This window comes from Lonchura striata, chromosome 2, assembly GCF_046129695.1.
Source record: "Lonchura striata isolate bLonStr1 chromosome 2, bLonStr1.mat, whole genome shotgun sequence".
Taxonomy (NCBI): Eukaryota; Metazoa; Chordata; class Aves; order Passeriformes; family Estrildidae; genus Lonchura; species Lonchura striata.
Window position 1 is genome coordinate 93,805,577 of NC_134604.1, and position 14,643 is coordinate 93,820,219.

The window sequence follows — 14,643 nt, forward strand, 5'->3', positions numbered from 1 at the left end:
TCCTAGGCAAGGAAGCACAAAAGAGAACCAGAGAATAATTTAGGGTGGAAAGGACATTTAAGATCATGGAGTTCAACCATTAAGTCAGCACTGCCAAGTCCACCACTAAACCATGTCCATATCTGTCACATCTACACACCTTTTAAATACTTCCAGGGATGTTGACTCTGCCACTTCTATGGGCACCCTATTCCAATGCTGACTGCTCTTTCAGCACAGAAGGTTTTTCCAAATATGCAATCTAAACTTCCCCTGATGTGCCTTGAGTCCATTTCTTCTTGTCCTGCTACTTTCTACCTGGTAGGAGAGGCCAGCCCCCACCTTGCTACAACGTTCTTTCAGGTTTTCTCTGGTCCTTTCTTCTACATCCTCAACAGCCCAAATTCCTGCAGCTGGAGTTGTGCACCAGACCCTTCCCCAGCTCGGTTGCTCTTCTCTGGACAGGCTCCAGCCCCTCAGTGTCTTTCTTGTAGTGAGGGGCCCAAAACTGAGCACAGGATTTGAGGTGTGGCTTCACCAGTGCTAAATACAGGAGGACAATCACTGCCCTGCTCCTGCTGGGCACAAGTACTGCTGATACAGGCCAGGATGACATTGGCCTTCTTGGCCACCTGGGCACACTACTGCTCTCTAAAAAGGCTGAATGCCATATAGATTACTATATTGAGCAAACTCAGCATAAAAAGTCAAAGTTGTTTATATAAATATTAAATTTGTCTCATTTTGACCATGTCCACAAATACTTTTTATGGATACTGAGCATAAGTCAGCCAATACTTGCTTTTTAAGATTGTCTGGCAACTCAACATTTAACAGAAAGTGACAAGGAGAAAAGAAAAGAAATTATCTGAATATTCCATTTGGGACTGAGTGTTTCAGAGATATAAGATCTGGACCACAGTGGAGAAATAGGAGATACTTGACACTGATGTTTGCAATTTATTCTCATTGAAGTCCTAAAAATGCCTTATAAAAATCCTGAGCACAAAAGCAATGTCAAGAAAAACCAAACACTGTACGTGCTTTCACTGATACGATTAGTAGAACTATATTGCTTTCATATAGCAGTTTCAGACCTTAGCATGCTCCATTCTGTCTCCTTTTCAAGCACACAATGCATTGGCTTGCTTTACTTACTAGTAGCAGTAGCAGGACTATATCAGGATTATCACAGGCACAGGCTATGTGCATTGATGTCCAAAAATCCTCATCTTGATGATTTACATTTACTCCTCTGTCAATTAGAATTTCCGCAGCAAATGCATTATCATAGCGAGCACACTGGAAGGAAAAAGAGCAGATTAGCAATGGTGTTTTCCTCAGTGTACAACTAAATTTATTACGTACAATTTAAATTGGGCAGATGACACATTGTAGTTCAGCTGCTGTGCTTGTAGGGAACAACAGCTGAGGAATCTATAGGAATAATTGTGTGGAGATTTCCAGGTCCATGTGCATGATTCACAGAATCCCCTATTTCCTTTTGAAATCTGATGAATCTGAATCTACAAGGATGAGGCTTTTTCCCCTGTTCAATATTGCCATTCCAAATCAGTGCACAGACATCAGTGCTTGATGATCCCATCATGAGTAGTGGTATCTAAGTATATGCACACCCACACATGCATATGTCCATGCATACATAAATTTCTGCCTTTTATGCAGCTTAGGGCAACAATACACCCCTCTTCATAGCCCACTTCTATTTCCAATTCACTAACTGGACTGATTCCTATTTGAGTCTCTTTTCCAGATAAATACCCTGCACACTGAGGGTGTAATTGTGAGTAAAAATCGTGTAAAAATGCACGTGTGTGTATATGCGTGTGTGCGTGCATGTTTCTATACCTTGGTCATGGCCACAAATTTGGAAGAGAAGAAGAAAATAGCCTGGACATTGTGTTGACTTTACTCTTCTGTCACATCTGTGACTTTTTATACATAAGGTTATGGATAATACCTTAAAAGACAATCAGGACACTTAAGATCCTAACTCTGGCCTCAGACACAATCTCAATAACTCTTCAGAGAAGGAACCCATCTCTTTCCCCTCGGGGGAGAGGTTAGGGGGGGGACTAATTTAAATCTGGCATGGAAGCCAGCATACAAAAGGAAGTGTGGAAGAAGGAAAAGTGTTGTGGCGCGGCATGCGCTCCTCGCCGCGGCACTCCGAGCCGTGCCGTGCTGGGCGGTGAGGGAAGAGAACGGGCGGCCGCTTTCCCCTGCAAGCTCTGCAGTTTCAGTTCGTGGCGCGCAGACAGACGAAGGCAACACGGGACTTGGGGGTGAACGAGATGGTTTTATTCCATGAGCCCCAAGACCCCGGCGGGCGGGGGGGCAAAGGTTTTATACAGAACTCAGGAGGACGGGTGTAGGAACAGTAACCAATGAGGGAATAGCAGGGGAGGAGTTTAGGGCAGAACTAACATCTGGAAGCTGAGGAGGGGGCTAGAATGAATGACAGGGAAGGTTCTAGGGAAAGGGGCAGGGAAAGGGAGGATTGGGGGGGGGGGGAAACAGATATTAAACAAATATCAAATGAAAGAAAAACACACCACCGCAGAAAAGTGTAACTGGATTCAACTGTGAAGTCAAGATATATCTGAGATCTCCATCAGAACACAGTAGCTGCATGTACCAGTGCAATCATAAATATAGACAACCCAAAAGATTAATATTAGATTCTATCAGGATAAAAAAGCAGTCTGTCCTAAATGAATTCCAAATACATTGACCATTAAATTATAGAACAGAAATTAAATTCTGATGTATTTCTTTTAGCTCGTGTAACTTATCCAACAGCTGTAGAAACAGTTTTGGTTTATTGCATTGGTATCGTTCATTGTATCAGTACAACTTAAATTGAGCTGTTCTGTGCTGAAATTTAACAAATCAGAGGTAAGACATTTTATATTACAGATCAGCATAATAGAACACAAATCATATTTTCAAGACATTGTTAAGCAAAAAAAAAACCAAAAAAACAAACCAAAACTAACCAGTTACCAGTTCTAGAGATGACAGGTATCACTGACCCATTTTGTGTATTAATAATAGACATAGAGTTTTTTCTGATTAGTTGCAGCTTAGATTTGTTGTTGCTCATTGATTCTTCTTTAATTGATTTTGTGAAACAATTGGACAAGTTCAGTTAAGGTTCCAGAATAAAACTGTGATGCATATACTTTGTTGTAAGGGTGGGGGTGGGCTGTTGCCTGTGTGAATTGACCTGGCACCATGTGCTTCATACTGCATGGCAGCTCAGACACCTACTCACTTTTTATTGTACTTCTCCTGTCATGGGACCTAAAGAAAGTTCAGTGAATAATTTTGAAGTTCCCATAGCTTGCCTAGATTCAACCATATTGGAATACTCTACAGAGATAAAACCAGAATCTTTATCAAGTATCACATTTTTTGGGGTTTTTTTTTAGACTTATATAATGTTTTGGAAGTTAACAGATATGAAAAAAGGAAAATGGAATTATATAATGAATCAGATTTTAAGAAGAATGTCAAGATATATATATATTCCATTCATTCTGACACAAAAACATTTAGTCTACAAGTGGAAAGAATAAACACTAAGCTCCACTTTGGACCAAGCAGCTTCACAGCTGTAAAACTAACACTTAGAATGGATCTAAGTGGGCTTTAAGAATATAGCACAGGTGCATGCTAAATTACTAGTTTCAATTCTTGCTGGAAAATAAATTTGGCTTATCTTGTTTCCCTGTATCACGATTCATCTCTCCTGTCTTTACTGCTCCCAAATCAGGGTCAAATCCGAATTTCATTGAATTCAGGTTTGCCTCTATCTCCAGTAGGATGAGCATTTTCCTGTAAATGAATTATGAGTACTTACAAGTAACTCCGACTAAACTGAGGCAGTAGGTTACACATGGCTCTCTACTGAAAATGTCTTACTGCAGAAAGCTTTCCTTCCTTTGGAAGCATATGTGTGCCTGTGAAGCAGCAGGCACCAGTTGAGAGATACTGATTGTGACAGTGAATTGGGGCGTGATGCAGATCAAGAAACCTAAAATGGCACAGTTCAACTGCAGATTTTATCTGCAGTTAAAAACTCTTCTTCAGCTAAACTAGATAAAGCAACTTAAAATCCCTGAAGATTAATTTTTCTTTCTTTTATTTTAAAGTGCCTGACACTTATGTCAAATCACCCACACTAAAGGTAGCGATTGTCTCCTACGGCTTTTGGCATAAGGTAACATTTGGGAATCCCAAAAATCCCAAATCTCATTTGGACTGCATTTTTAAAGAGTGGTTGAGCATCTTTACAGCAGACAAATAGTTGGAGAAGAGAAAAGAGAATTAAAATTTTCTCTCTTCCAAATAAATACTGCACTTTCCCCTTACCTTGGTCTCTGTTTCCTAAAGTCCTTGGTTAAATAGCACAGCCATGGAGAATGGAAAACAAGGATTAATTACACAACAAAAACATTGTATCTTGCAAGAGCATGGTCACAGGTGTGCTGAAGTCCAGTAATATTACAAGGGTTCTTTCTCATCAATAAATTACTATAGTTTGCATACATACTATGAGAAACGTAATCCAGCTGCCCTGAAATGAAGCACTCTGCCAGCAGACTTTTTGTTACTTTGCTCAGTCGCATCTTTTGAGCCACGGTGTAAATAAATTTGGATCCAAATGTCTTAAAATATTTTCATAGACAGCATGTCTGCAACTGAAGCATCACAGACGAGGATCATAAGATGTAGGAATTATTTATGAGTTTTGCTAGTGGCTTCATCAATGCCAAAATTCCTCTCCTGTGGTATTTTCTTTCTGTCTGCCTTTCATGTCCTTACCTCTTGCTTTTACTTTCATTATTATATACAAATTGTTTTTCTTTTATCTTCTTGCTACTTAATCTGAATTGCTATGCAAATAATGAAAAACTAAATGCAGATAATGTGTTAAATATCTACATGTCGGAAACTGTTGCAAGAAAATATGACAAAAACAAAAGGAAGAATGCTATATCATGGGGTCTTTTTCATACAGGAACTGTGAATCTTTGAACCATATAATTTGTATTTAGAATCAAGGTGTCTTTCCTTTGTTCTTCCTTGCTGCACAGATAATTTATAAATAAAACACTTCATCTCCTTTGTTAGCTACCACTCCTATGACATGATCCATTCTTTTGTAAGCAATTTGAAAATGACCATTTATTTAAAATAAATGTCTGGATGCAATCACAGCCATGGCAGAGCTCAGTGCAGATTAAAAAAATTGTCAAACCTGTCTATTTTGTTAATATGCCAAATCTGCTACTCACTTTCCCACTTTGTTTATCCACAGTCACTAACAATAATCTTCAATCACTCTTACCAGATGGAGCAAGGAGCCTCCTGAGGAAAGAAGCATATGAGGGTCAGCACCATCCTTCAACAGCCGTAGCACTGAAATATCAAAGAAAAGAGGAACAAGAGTTAATATAACTAATATACCTAATATAACAGCAGTACACCTAATTCTGAACTGTTAATAGGCTGATTCTTAATCATCTTAATCAGGGGATTTAGTAATACATTCAAACCTCTAGTGTAACTGGAAAACTGTCATGTCAGCATTTGCCATTTCACACGTTTTAACAGCTAAGCCTGTAAAGCAAAAGACCTTTGATAATGAACAGTAAATATCAACAGCATTCAGGACTTTTCAAGTGTACAGATGAGCATGACAGTTTCGGACATATGAGAGGGGAGGGCTGGAGGAAAGAGCCATGTCAAGGTCTCAGTCACCTGATTAGTTCATTTGGAAGCAAAATCACAGTTAACTGGCATTATTTCACTTTTCAAAGTTCCCATGCAATATATTGGCTTTTTCAGTCAATACTTGAAACTACTATTCATAACTGATATCACTTGAAATTAATCATCATATCAAAGCTAAATGATCTGCACTCAATTTAACCTTTCCAGTGCATTGTCAGATCACTGATGCAGCATAATCTTTAAAACAATATTTGGAGCCACACTCTACTTCCAGCTACATCTATCAAACCCCTCTGAAATGAATATAGGCTTATAAGTGCAAGCCAAACCACAACCCTTCACATTGGTGCTCACTCAAATGTGAAAATTTCAGCACTTTTCCCCCATGGTCTTTATTGCCTTTATAACCTTTTCAGTCTGAATCAAAGACCTGACTAACTCCTGGAAACAGTGCTCATTCCTTGCAAAGAACTGCACAGCAGCAATGCCTGGCAGTACCAGGGGACTCCACACCAGCACTGCAACCCTGTCTTCATTAAACTGGCATGAAAAACCCTTTTGAAAGGCCTCTCTCCATGAGAATAGTTGCTAATAATATTTCCTGAGTAGGAGCACCGGCAGTTCTGTCTTCATCATCTGAAAATCTTGAGTTAAATTCTTAGTTAAGATCCTGGATGGACTTGTGCAAACAGCTTCAAAGAAATTTTAAGTTGGGAAATGGGTTCCACTGAGATTCCTGTCCTACAGGAGGGCCAGAGATTTGTCTTAAGGCTTTTCTGTGAATCTGTCAGCAGTCTCATGACCACCACCTCTTTCCTATCTATGCATTTTCTCTTATCTGTTTTCTTTCTCCCAAGGATATATTGCAACTCCATTTTCATTGTACATTTAAGTTTCTTACAGCTTTCAGACACTTAACCTATTTGAAAGGGGTCAGTTTTCTTTTCAAATACTGTCAATTTAGATAAGCAGTGTTTTCTGAATGTGCTGAATTATTTTTGATCAGGTGCCCTAGAAAGATTTCTTCTAGGAAAGAATATTTGGTTAAATAGTTTCAAGCCTGTAAAATAGAGTGAAATATGTGACATTATCATTACTAAAAATATCATATAGCAAAAAGACACTGATGTAATGGGCAAATATTTACAATAGTTATGTAAATATATTTAATCTTTTGCTCTTTTTAAACTTTGAAAATCAAAGATCAGTCAAAAGTACTGTATAAATTATTACTTTATGAATAGTTCCATGGTACCTATTTGTCCCCACCAAAGGTTCTGCCTCATTTAATTTACATAACTTTAAAAGACTTATATGTTCTGGCAAATGCCACTTTGAAAGTTAGCCATTATTAGAAGTCCCTGTTATCCCCAGCACATCCACAAAAGTAGAATGAGAGCATTAGGTAACATATAATAAAAAAAACTGCATAACACCTGCTAAGCAAGACGAACAGCACAGCACCAGAGAGGGAAGATGCAGAATTATTACAAAATTTCATAATGTCAGGAGAAGCAGATGAACAATAAAAAGCAAACCATTCCTTTCTGCTCTCTCAGATCCACAAATCACATACTGAAGCACAGACTTGTCCTCATTCAGAGAGATACCATTAAAATAGAGGTTCAGAACTAAGTTCTTTCTTTTTTTAATACCTGAATTTCTGACCATTAATGGAGATTCTTTCTCTACCTCAGGTTTAAAGTGAGTAAAGACTTATAAATCCCCCTTCCTTTAACAGGCATGCAACTACATCTTCCTTGAGAGTTAATATTCCCAATGTTCCTATGTTATGCCATTTCTTTAGTAGGGCAGAAAATATTATTTCCATACACAGAATATTTCTTAAGGCTCTGAAAAGAATTTAATTCTCCCAATCCCATCAGAATTTCACCTGAAGAAATTAATACTCCAAAGTGTTCCCTTTCCTCCATCCCCTGTTTTCCAGGGGAAAAAATAAACCTCATGCATCATGTGGTGGCAGAGCAAGCACACTGTGGGTTGGTGGCAGAAGTCTTATATTGACTAGGACTGATATGAAACAGCATCTTCAGTCTGTGTTTTTGCAAGATGGGATAAGACAGGTAAGGTAAGGTGTTAACCAAAGGAGTCTTTTCCCTTCCTCCATTCACTAAGGGGCTTATATAACTCTACATCTGGGTAAATAACACCTGCAAAAATCAATTGTAGAATGTCTTGATGGGTCACTGAGATGAACTCAATTATTTTGAGCCTTGGGATCACCAAAATAGGCTTTAGAATAGGTCCTTCTATGCAAAGACAGAGGATGAAGATTTCACTCTTTTGGCAGAAGCAGGACACATGGGAAGGTCAGTGGGCTGGAAAACTGCATTTCTAACAGTATTCCACAAGAATTTCATCTGGACCCGTAAATAGTAAAGGGCAATTTTTTTAATATCTTCCTCCCCCAACACCCAAAGACTTGATTCCCATAAAGAAGCTATGCAAAACAAAGTAATGCCTTTCCAGATCCATTTTACAACTCCTTGCAGTTGAAACCAAAAGAACAACAGATCATTTCTGGATCTGAGTTTGAAATCCATTAGATTTAATTGGTTTGCCTTGTTTTTTGGGTTTTTTTTTCTACCAGCAGAAATGTAGACCAAGATTACAGAATAAAGAATTAATATGTTAACTCCAATCTTCAAGTAGAATATTAAATAATTGTGACCATAAACAAATTACTGAGTCACATAAAAAAACATTAGGGAATGTGGATAAAAGATCAGTAGCTTTTTTTCTCTTTTTTGTGGATCTGGTGTCTTTTTCCTCATTATTGAACACAGCTTGATCAGTGCTTCAGGAAATTCATATCACACAGACGAGTAAGGCAAGATATGCAAAGTCTCCTTTCAACTGGGCAAAAGTCTGTGTCCTGAATCAGGATTATGTACTACATGCCTCTGTATTTAAAAATAAGTAAGAAAAAAAATCCTTTCCTTGAATTTAACCCCTTTGCAAAACACAATAAAATAAAAAAAAAGAAAATCCAGAATAGATCACAGAAACAAATTCCCCTTCCTACTAGACAACTGTTGTTCATATTTTCCTTTTGATAGAACTACTATCTAAAAGTAGTTAGATAGTAAATATACTAGCTACTGCTAGTATAACTATGCTAGTAGTTTGGGATTTAATGCCCTAATGAGGACAGAAAGTAATACAAAACTCTATTCAAGGAATGGTAAATATCTATTAACTAATGCAATTTTAAGGAAGATTTTATAAGACTTTTTTAAAAAAACTTGTTTTACTTGCAATCTTTCACATAAGGAAAGTTGACAGGAATGATGAGACTAAAAACTGACTTAAAAGCAGGAAGCTGATATTTACCTGAAAAAAAAGCCAAACAAACAACTCCAGAGTAAAAACCTTTCAGGGAACTCTGAAGCCCTTTGTGTGTGTGTATAAAGAGGTCCATCCATTCTTTGATATCTTTTAGAATTGACACACAAAATTACTGACAATTTAGAACAGAATTTCATACCTAATTTCATATCTAATAAAGGTGTTTTAGAAAGCATTGGATACATTGAAGTCTCATCAGAAAAGAACGGTGATAATCAATGGAGCTTTTTACATATCCTTGATGTTGTAATTTTAACAAAATTATTCCAGAGAGCTGAATACCTATTCACTTTCCATTGATTTTATTGACTAGATTATGACTTATTATATAGCCTTATGATGCAGTACAGTCATTATTGCTGTGCCTGTTACCAGGCACAGGTCTTGTACTAACTTTGCCTGTGGAACTAGGGCTGTAAGGCTTTACTGTTCCTGGGCTTGTCTTGGCTTGCTTTGAGCTTTGTTTTAGTTGTTATAGCAACTGGCTGATGACAATGTGACAATTACCTAACACAGTTTTGTTTACATTTGTGTAATTGTGGTGCATAATGCATTAAGGATTTTGATATACATGGCAGCAACCAGCACTTACACTGTACTGTGGTTATAATCCAGCTATGCAGGCATAGAGAGCAATCTGTGACCTCATTTACGCTGCAGACAAAAGAAGTACTGATCTGAAGTCACAGCAGAGCCTGAAAGGTGAGTTCAGAGGGCCCAGGGCTATGAGTAACTCACCAGGGATCTGTAGGGATGGCAACGCAAACTTAGGCTCTGGGCAATGTTGCATTCAAATTCAGTTTTGGCAGTAACAGAACAGACCAAATAAAGGCATCTAACATATGTAAAACCTAACATTTGGTCATCTACTGTGCTATATATGGAGTACCAGTGTATGCTCCTATTAACTGTTCCTCTGGGGAGCAGCAGCCAGCGAGTGTAAACTTTATTCTTGTTCCAAGGTTCAGAGAAGTGGCACTGGGTAATGGGTATGAATAGGGAGAATGGTGTAGCCACCACTTTCCGCCAACAGCTGAGAGAACTTTGGGGATAAACTGACCATGAAATTGAATCACAAGAGAAGTGATAGAGAAAGATGTGGAATAGCATCTTTCCACTCCTTCCACTCCCACCAATTAAAAGTCATGTTTTTCCCATTATTTCCTCCACAGTCAGATATTTGGTCCACTGCTAGTATCTTAAACTCTGTACAGATTAATCACATAGAATCCTCTCCACATTCATATATCTTTAGTTTTCTTTTCTAATTCCTCAGCAGTCACTCCATACTTTTCAGCTTGTACCAAAGGTGTTTATGAGAAACCTGCTACACAATTCAGCTCCATGTGAAAACAGATGAATGCTAGTCTCGGGTAATTTCTTAATCATAATACCAAATGAAATAATGCAAGATGTCATAAATTTTTGGTTAATGTAGTCTTAGAAAAAATATTTACCTTGTGCCTTTGCTATGAGTAGCTAAAAATTAAATTTTAGAACCCAAGTACCAGTGTTGGTAATTTAATAATTCTTTTTAGGTGTCTTTTTTATGTGTTTACCTAACAAAGACATTTGCTATCACTATCACTAGTGCAATGTCCCAAGTTTTCCTTCATAGTAAGCCATCAGTTGACAGTGTTTATTCAGAGCAGTCATGCCCTTAATGAGCTTTGCAAACAATTGATTTGTAATCCTACAGCTTTTTCCATAAAATATTTCCAGAGTTCATTGGCAACATCTGTCTAACTTGTTCAGATCTCCTCATTTTCAGGAGAACTCTTGGAAATAAATTCTCATCTTTTCTGCACAAAGATTAAAGGCAGCAATCCATAAACAAAATATGCACATTTGGACAGATAAGCGTGTCATTCACAGACTACAGAAATGAAGAGAGGGAAGTTACTCTTTCCATAGTTGTTGAATTTGAGAGTATTAGCCTTGCATATCCAAGCAATAGTGCCCACTTCTGGAACAGAGAAGTGATAAGGGCTGACATTTCCATTCTCCTCTGTCAGAGTTCCCATAGTTTATAATTTTTTTCAGGTAGCCAAGACTCCAAATACCATGACCGCAAAGCAAATGGGTCATTGATTCTCTTCTGAAATTAAAAATGTGATGTGAAATGTCAGGCTGATTTCTGTGCTTCATTGGACACAATATTACCTGTAAAAGAGCCAAACCAAGCCACCAATGAAACAGACTGACCCAGGTATTCCTACAGCCCCACTCAGCATCTCTCCCAGCTTTAATGCTGGAAGATCAAAACATATGGTAGCTCTTTCCCATACTCTCTTTGTGGAGAAATCAGACCACAGCCTTGGAAACAGCTGAGGGGCCTGATCACTCAGTGTAGGCACGACCTTCAAGCAGCACATGCCAAGCATGTGACAAGTCCCTTTCTTTGTGCCTGGTCTTGTGCCACTTTCCTACCAGACCTTGTGCCACCAGCTTGGTGTGTCCATGCCCAGGCACTCTCCAGCCCTGACAGCTTTCTGCAATGCAGTCATGCTGGAGGTGGAGGGCACAGCCCTCCTCATACCTGAGGTATCTTGAACTGGAAAACCATATGGAAAATAATGGTTTTGCCTCTGAGCCACATGCTCACTAAGTCAAACTCCAATGAGATCCATGAGTAGAGTCACAGTTCTCTCATGGGACAGACATTTCTATCATTGTAGACACAGCCAGAATAATTTATGAGTTAGGGACTACACTTATTCAAGAACTGCTACATTTAAAACTTTTCCTTCAGGCAAATTCCCCCTCTTTAATTTCTGTGTACATTAAGCATAGTGCAGTCTGTGTCTCCACTGGAAAATATTAAGTCCACAAACCCAATGGCTTAAAAACCCTCAGTGTGTTCCTCTTACAGTGTCCAAGCAGTAACAAGTTAACCTATCTCCTTACACAAAAGTGACAATGGGCAGCAGTGAAATGTAAGACCCTTAAGCTGTGATGTGGAAGGCAGAACAGTGGCGTAAATCAGTAATTTTGAGAACACTGGAAGTAGTCATTCAATTCTATGGCCCAAAGACACTGCTTCAAGGGACACACCCAGGATCAAAAAACAGTTGTGGTGACCCATGGTTTTGCCTCCATTTAGAGCTTTGGCAAGGCCAGAGGCAGAGAATTGTTGTGGTAAGGTCTTAATTGCTAATAAAGCTGTGATTTTATCTCACTGCACCAACCTAACAGAGGTGTTGCTAAAATCATTCAGCACCATTTTACAAAATAACACATGCTCAGCTAAAAATACTGGATATATCACCACAGCTAATAACACAAACAGGGTTTTGCCAACATAGCTACTTCTGTGGATTAAATAGCTATGTCAACAAAAACTGGTAGCACAGACCTCACTGAATCCAGAATGTCTGTTAGTAAGATAGAATTACAATAAAACAAAGAATTGTAACATTTAGTGGAAGTTGAACACTCTAAAATTAACCTTAGAGAAAAGCAGCTGATCATACAGTAAACTTAAACATAGCTTTTCTTAAAATTTTCACTTCCAGCTAGTTAATGAGATTTATTTATTTCAAGGTTATGAAAAAAAAAAGGAATGAAATATTTTAGCATTTAGATCATGTATTTCATTTTTTACGCATGTTTTATCTGTCTCACATGTATGGATTTTTCTGGAGTCCCTGACCAAGATGACTAAAACCAGTAAGACTTTATCATCAGACTACAGTCAAGAACTCACAACCCATTATGTTCACCTTAAAGACATGTTTAAAAGCTCTTTAAAATAATATTATCATTCTTAGGCCAACTTTTCAGCTACAGAAACACCTGATTGTACATTCAAATATTTTTAGAATTGAGTAAAAACCCGGACCTTAAAGCATTTTACTAAATAAGTTAAATTTATTGCAGAATTTTCAAATTTCCAGTCCTATAGCCATTAAATGATAAACACTAAAACACATATCAGCAAAATAACTCATTCTGCGGTCAGTTCCTTAATTTGAAAACCATTGTCATACCCATGTTTTCCTTAGTTGCAACAGTAACAGAATTTGCATACAATACAAATTTTCATCTGTACAGACTGTACACCCCTCTGTTTCACCAACATTTATGTTGGTCCTATGCCAATGCTACTTAATTGGCATAAATCAGATTTCTGCTGACTTATATTCCTTATGAAGCAAAAGTCAGTCCATCTTTAACTCCCACAACATGCAGAGCAAGTTTATGCCAGCTGGCTTAGAAGCCTTGTAAGCAGCTCATTGGGATTTGTGTTCGAGATCTTCAAGGATAGCAGACTACTGTCCTGCTCAGCAGCTGCTAAATGGCACTAATTGCCAGCTGTGGACCACTGCCTGTTAGATCCCGTGTGTCTCCTGGAATTCCCAGGGTGTGCAGTGCACAAGAAAGAAAACTTAAACCAGGCAGTATAGAACAAACTAGGGGCATTACCAATCCATGCATTTATCCAAATAGTTGTGTGTGTGACATATGAGTGACCAAAACTATGAAGAAAATGTGTAGCTCCAGGCATATCTCACTATTTTACATCTGTGGCTCAGGCACCACCTTTCACAGTGTGTGATCTGTGACAATTTGCATTGTCAAAAACAGAGCTGCTTCCCTCTTGCTCATGCATTTAATTCACACACTCCTGCCCCCATCTTTGCATAGCAGTGCCACATGTCATGCTGCCAGGAGCTGGGATGGAGAGTTAAACCAGGTGAAGACCAACCTTTTGAAAGGCAGTTTTCAGATGGTTCATCTCCCTGCCTCATTCCAAAATGAGCATAAAGATGGGAAGACAAAAGGATGGGGCAGAGGCAGAGCCAGACAGAAAGGAGAGCAACCAATGGCAGCCTCAATTTTAGCTTAAACTGTGTTAGAAACACACTTTTTAAGTGTCATTTGATATTTGAAGTATCCTAAGGGATCTGTTAAAATCAAATCACTGTTTCCAAGACATCTGAATGTTTCCTTTCTTTCTCTGCATCAGCCTCAGCATCTGTGCACCAGGAAAGTGAATTGGTTCAGAGAGGTGACACAGAATTAGAATTTATCTTTTGATTCTAGGGGGTGATGCACTTTCTTTTGAATCAGTTTGCTGAACTGACTTACTCTGCAGCCACACAATTGCTAAATCTGATACAAAGAGCCTGCAGTAAACAGGTAGGAACAGCATCATAAAATAACAAATGAAATTTTCTGAATTAGAAAAATATAACATTGACATAACATCCAGCTAGGGCAGTGGGACAGGCCCCAGCTGCCACACCCTGTCCAGCTGCCCTGGAGTGGCCCCCATGCTCCCAGTGGCCCACAAAGCCACTAACACTTCATTTTCCCACACCAGTAACAGCAACAACCACCACTACCAATATGCCAACAACAAGACACAGCTGAAAAATAAGCAATGAACACATTATCACCCCAAGAACAACAGATCATATGTATAAAGCCATCATGGAAGGAAAGAGCTAACAAACTTAGAAACTGTGGCTGACACTTTTTAAAACCGCCTCAGAATAAGCAAAGGAAAACATTTCCATGTATCTACTT

The 14,643-nt window shown here is 38.5% G+C and overlaps 1 protein-coding gene across 8 annotated transcripts in view; it reads right to left on the reverse strand.

Annotated features, from left to right (window-relative positions):
- MYO16 (myosin XVI) overlaps positions 1–14,643 on the reverse strand; it is a 358,973-nt gene that overhangs the window by 235,355 nt on the left and 108,975 nt on the right. For all 8 annotated transcript variants that reach the window (XM_031503852.2, XM_021545590.3, XM_021545595.3 and 5 more), the window contains exons 3-4: positions 5,357–5,427; positions 1,138–1,281 (exon numbers count right to left, since the gene is read on the reverse strand). In XM_031503852.2, coding sequence (XP_031359712.2) covers positions 1,138–1,281; positions 5,357–5,427 — 215 coding nt within the window. The remainder of the gene's footprint in view (positions 1–1,137; positions 1,282–5,356; positions 5,428–14,643) is intronic.